Raw genomic sequence first — 6,000 nt, 5'->3', positions numbered from 1 at the left:
TCACAAGATTTCAGCTTTACTGTCATGTTTTTTTTCACTGACTTCTCCCAACTACACTACTTTAGCATCATATTTAATTTTAAACATCTTTGCTCAGGATGTGCAAAGGGCTTTGTTGTCTCTCCTTTCTCCACAACAAACAGGAGCTCACCTTCTCTGAAGTATCTTTTCAATGGTATTATTGCTACCTGGATTAAAAAGTAGGTGATGTACAGTATTTTTGAAAAGAAAATTAAAATATTTAAGTGGCCTTAGACAGTGGTGAATCTGAAACAGCTTAAAATCTGGTTTTTTTTCTTATTCACTCACACTTGGGAATAACATCTTTATGTATACAAACATTTTTTACATTGCTCAGTATCTGTCAGCTGTCTGTTCATTGTCATGCTGTTGGAAGTCAAAACTGCCCTCAGTGAAGTTGAAGAGAATTTCAGTTTTTAAAAGAGTTGCTTCACATGCAAAAGTCAAATTTATAGCCGCCTCCATTCTTGGCAGTAACTAGAAGCAACTGACAACAATCTTTGGCATTTTCTCTGGAAAGTGGAAAGGAAATGGAGGTAAATAGATGGTTTAGAAGCATCTGTACAGACTCACTGGAAAAATGAAGAACCACCACCATAGGATACAGGAAAGGAGTGCAGGATGCTGTTGTGTACTCCAGTCAATAATTTGGGAGTTTTGAAACAGGTGGCTTGTATATATGGGAATTTTTGGGTTTGGGCTAAGGTAGACACTGGCAGTTTAGTGTAGGACTCTTTCATTTAAAGATGGTAAGGACATTGTTCATCTGTGTCACTATTTAGCAATCAATACTTTCACTTAAATTGACCCAAAGGAGACATGCTTGCTGGGTATGTTACTGGTTTCTACGGAATGCAGCTCAAAAGCAAAAGGGGTTTTAAAATGAACAGACATCAAATTTAAAAACAAGCAAAGTAGAACATTTTCATAAGAAGATTTTTGGAATACTTTGTAAGTACTGGTGTTTGCATAGACATTGAAAGAGTTTCCTGGAAATACAGTTCTTAAGAATGTATACTGAATTAACTAATGGCCATCAGTCATTTTGGACAATTCCATTAAATTAGTTTTATGCAGCAGGGGCAAATCTATTAGGTGATAAATTTTTTGGACGAGGGTCTTATGACTTGGGCAACAGGAAGAGTCTTTTCATTCTCCCTGTTTCCCAGCTTGCAACTCTGCCTCCCCCTTTCTTCCGGTTCTTGTTTCTAGGAGATGCCACAGAATGGTTGAGTATTCAGTGCTTTGCTGTCTTGGGCCTCATTTTTCTCTTCCTCTCTGACCCACCACCAGTTCTATCCTTCCTGCCCTATTATTTTTCTCTTGCCTTACCCTCCCAGTGATCACAGACTATTGACAGAGATGGCTCCTGTGCCATCCCTGTGCTCCAGCAGTGCTGAGGATGAGCACCACTGTTAGCTGGAGGGTACAGGGGAGCCACTGTGTACTCCACCAACCAAAATGAGGAAGAAACAGTTACATGGGCCCATCAGAGCTGAACCAGTTTGTGGGGCAGCACACAGCTCCTGTGGCTGATATTTCAGTACTGGGATAGTACCTGTCCCCAGAAGTGTCAGTGTGATGTTGGCAACACAAATAAAATGTTTCAATGCCTCATCAAGTCCTTATAGCACCACTTTATAGCTTCCCTTTTCAGATGTTGATTACATTGCCTTATTTTTAGGTTGTTTTTTCTTACATTTCATGTTGCTTAGGATCATCATGACTTGTTTCTGTTTCCAGGTGCTGACTATGAAGACATCAGTGCCGGCTGTGGCCGTGTGGGGGAGAAAAGCTCCCTCCCACAGCATCACTGCCATGCTGATCACAGATGACCAGCAGACCATCGTTACAGGGAGTCAAGAAGGACAAATATGTCTCTGGGATCTTTCATCTGACTTAAAGGTTTGTGTCCACTGTGCTACTGTTTGCCAGATAGACTGGAGTTTTATCTTATTGGCAGTGAGATTATCCAGACTTGCACTTATTCAGATGAATTTTTAAAGATATTTTAAAGGTATTTGTTACAGGAAATTCATGAAGCAAAAAGTGAAATGCCTATATGAGCAACCTGTTATTTGCAGACTTGGGAAATCTTTTCATAGATTAGCATGACCTGTGGATTATAATTTGAGACTCCGTACTCTGAGTAATGGCAGCAACTCAGTACATACAATTATTATGATTCCTATCTTGTGAAGTCTTTTTTCCCTTTTGTAAATCAGTTGCTGAGCATGGCCGGTCATTTAGGAAAAAGTATCTTTTTATAAAACCACAGGTATCTACCAGGTTAACAATGTAAAAATTCAAGAAAGATTGAAGGAGATGAAATTTGCATTTTGGGTATAACTCCGATGCGAATTATTGCTTTGGTTATTTCATATTTTTTCCTGAGAATGGAACAGAGTCAAAACAATTCCTATGTTTCTTTTTATTCTGTGTTGCTAGAACTGCAGTTCAGATCTTTTTTATATTTAGTTGCCCCATTTGTACTCAAATATAGCCTGAAAGTTTGCATTTTTATGGGGCTACCTTTTTCAGTTCAGACCCTTGCATGCAGTGAAGCTATTCAGAGGGGTTATTTAAACGTGATTTGAAACACATCCTTAAGAGCTTTGGTCTATCAGTTCCTACTTCTCATGCTGTAGGGTGAAGGCCAGAGGTGTTGTGCACATTGCCTGTTTTATAACATTTGATGCTCCATATGTTCTTCAGAAGCTGCAATTTTTAGGCTGCAGTGAATACAAAAATTGTACTTCATGCAAACTGCAGATTTCATCCACATCTTTGTGCATTCCAGAATGAAGAACATAAGAATATAAAGCAGGTTGACAAGTACTTATTAATATCTACAAGTAGTGTTTTCTTGGGTTTAGATATCCTTAGTTTATATAGAAATTATTGTGTTTAAGTTAAACCATTGTATTATTCTCCTAGGTTTCCTCTAAAGAAATTCTCTTTGGCCATACTGCTTCTGTAACTTGTTTGGCAAAAGCGAGAGAGTTTGAAAAACAACCATATGTAGTAAGTGCTACTGAAAATGGGTAGGTAACTGAATATTCAATTATTCTTTTCTTAACTCATGCAATATATGTCAGGTGTAGGTCAGATTATACATTAGCAGAAGTGTTTTAATCCAATTTCATGATACAAAAATGATAGCAGCTACTTAGGATAGTTACTATATTGCTTATGTGCAATAGTTTTAAGAGATTATCTCATAGGCAATAGAAAGGTTTGGCAGATTCAGATGTCCAGCTAGGCCGCATTCAAAGGGAGACTAATGGGCTATTGCGGGGCATGAGCAAGTTCAGGATCATTTTAATATCATGATGCTTTTCTGTTTCCTCTTGAACTCATCTTGAGAACTGAACCAGTAAAAGAAACTGATCTGGTTTCTGGTTCCTCAGTCAGTACCTGTTGAAGGACAGAAAAGACCGCCCTTGAATAAAAGGGATATGTGTTCCTTGTCTGTCTTTAAATCTGACATGCTGTTCTGGAATATGTCTTGGTCTTGCAGCTTTTCTCTTATGTGTTTGTTGTGCCATGGCCCATCACTTGAGTCAAACTAATTTCTGCAGTTCTGCTAGGTTAGCATTCAAAAATTTTTTTATCTCTGAAAATGTGATAATCTTTTTAGCCTGGGTTTGAGGCCCATCTCTTCAGGATTTCAGCTGTTGAAGGTAGTTAGGGATAGCTGCTTACTTCCATAAGGGCTTTCCTAAACAATTTTGTCTTGCAGCATAATTATATTCTCTCATTTTGGGTTCATCTTTTCCAATTAACAGGGCAACTCTGTTGAAACCTCTTTGCATGAAGAGTTCCTGTCAGTTGTTCTTCTTCAAACTACCCCTTATAGCACCTTAAGGCTACTATTTTCTCATTGAGGAGCTTATTTATCCTTTCCAGCTGCTAGGATCTCTGATTCTCTCATTCACTCATGAGTATACAAGAAAGGGGTAACTTTAAGAAGCCTGAAACTGTTTTTTCTTTTCATCTTGAAAGATGAGACAGTCTCACCAGACAGGTAGTGGTAAACAGTTCTGGTTATGTACAGAAAGGAGGGTGAGAAGTCTACGGAACTAGTTTTGTTCTGCAATTTTGTTTCTCCTACAGTTCTACTCAAGGATTTTGAGATGAAGCTGTTTGTCATCTCAGTTCTGAAATTCTCTTAATCCAGTACTGTTTCCAGATCATATTGGGAGCGAAGATACTTATTTCAAAAATACTGGTGTGGAAAGTGTTGAGAAAGGATTTTGCTATGGATATACCATAGAGATGGTCTCATCCTAAAGATTCTGCCTCTGAAGGGACTCCATTCACTGAACTTGTTTGGAATGTGTATAGGGAGGATTGAATAATTTTCTGACCCCTTTAAATGTTCACTTTTATCAAATTTCTGCTGACTTGTTGTCTGTATTACATAAGGGCAGAGCATCCATCACTAATCCCTGTAACATGAAGTTGAGATAATTACAAATAGGAAACCTCATCTTCAGGAGATGCTGTGTTTGTCCAACTGCATTTTCTGGCTTGTGAATAACTCACTTCTGCTGTTTTCAAGCTTCCATCTCCTTGTAGTCAGAGTGAAAGAAATTGTATGGAAGATGATTCCATGATGCTCCCTCCTCCCTATACAACTTCAGAATCTTTTAAGAGTTTATGTGACTGACTGGTTCCAGAAGAATGAGCACTGAACATGATTTTTGTACTTTTAATGTGGAAGTCTGTCTATAAATTAATCTGTAATGATTTATAAGTTCTCACTGATGTTCTGTGTCTGCATTATAGCATATGCTGAAGGAGAGGTTTATCAGTGTGTGATATTACTTCTTGCTAGTGCACACAGTAAATTAGGTACAATAGAAAGAAGCTGAAGTTACATTCTGGTCTTATTTGTACATGTTTTCATGTATGTATCACAGAAGTGTAGCTAAAGTAATAAAACTTATTCTGATATAAAGACGGAAAAAATCACTGCCTGGAAATGTTTAACAAGCAGCAGAAGCATTCTGTTTAGGTTATGACTTTGAGTCTACTGACTGATGCTGTGCTACAGATTTATAGATTTCACTGCTATTGCTCAGCTGAAAAATATAAGTAATATATTTATATTATTATAAAATGTGAAAATAGGAAGATTAAGATGTAAATCACTGATTAGTATTTCTGATATAATAAAATACTTTCCACAATGTGTTCTCTTAAGTCTTTATACAGAAAAGGCCTTACAATGTAATGTTAGAAATCATAAAATGAATGTTTCAATTGTGGAAATAATAATTTTTGCTTAAATAAAATCTAAAAGCATCAAAGTTTAACATTCAGTTGTTAAACTCTGATAACATACCTCATACAACCTAATTTACAAGATTTAATTTGTTTGGGTCTCGTGCACTCCAGTCCCATCTCATGTTGAATAATGTGTAGATAAGGAAAACGGGCTAAAGTGTCTTTCTCAAACATCAACCTTAAATGTAGCCGCGTGTAGCTGGGCTGTCGCACAGGTATTCGGGCAGGCAAGCGTCGGCAGCAGATTTCGTGAGCAGCCTCATGATGGCACTGTTTCTTCTTAGCAGAAGTCGAGGTCCGGTGCGGCAGATGATGCATGATGCCTTTCAAAACGTGTGGTTTAAGTTCAGTGAAATGAATCATTTTCAGGAGGATGTAGTTCCAGTGACAGATAGTTCCAGTGACGTGTTGATGAGCTGTAATGGCAGTATACCTACAATTTGTTGCAGACCAGAGTTGGCCTTAAAGCCGGGTTTGTTGCAAGGCAGCAGGGTGTAATTACCAAAACAAAAAGAAACAGATACTGTATGTCATCCCCTGCTAATGACTACAACATTTTCTTACCCAGTAATCTGTAACAAAAAGCTTTATAAATGACCAGACTGCACTTAAATACAGCACTAAAGAAAAACTTGGTGACACAAAATTATTCCAGCCAATTGAGTGGAAATGACAGAGAATAACATG

The 6,000-nt window shown here is 37.8% G+C and overlaps 1 protein-coding gene across 2 annotated transcripts in view; it reads left to right on the top strand.

Annotated features, from left to right (window-relative positions):
* Window positions 1-402: 402 nt before the first annotated feature.
* The window catches only part of WDR72 (WD repeat domain 72), a 101,558-nt gene continuing 95,960 nt past the window's right edge, over window positions 403-6,000 (top strand). For both annotated transcript variants that reach the window (XM_027883069.1, XM_027883068.1), the window contains exons 1-3: window positions 403-557; window positions 1,765-1,926; window positions 2,959-3,065. In XM_027883069.1, the coding sequence (XP_027738870.1) occupies window positions 552-557; window positions 1,765-1,926; window positions 2,959-3,065 (275 nt within the window). In that variant the 5' untranslated portion in view covers window positions 403-551. The remainder of the gene's footprint in view (window positions 558-1,764; window positions 1,927-2,958; window positions 3,066-6,000) is intronic.

The sequence above is a fragment of the Empidonax traillii genome, unplaced genomic scaffold (assembly GCF_003031625.1).
Source record: "Empidonax traillii isolate 1590-97213 ecotype Southwest subspecies unplaced genomic scaffold, ASM303162v1 scaffold117:size1203958, whole genome shotgun sequence".
NCBI lineage: Eukaryota > Metazoa > Chordata > Aves > Passeriformes > Tyrannidae > Empidonax > Empidonax traillii.
The sequence above is the reverse complement of the archived record's forward strand: the minus strand, read 5'-3'. Positions and strand labels throughout refer to the sequence as shown.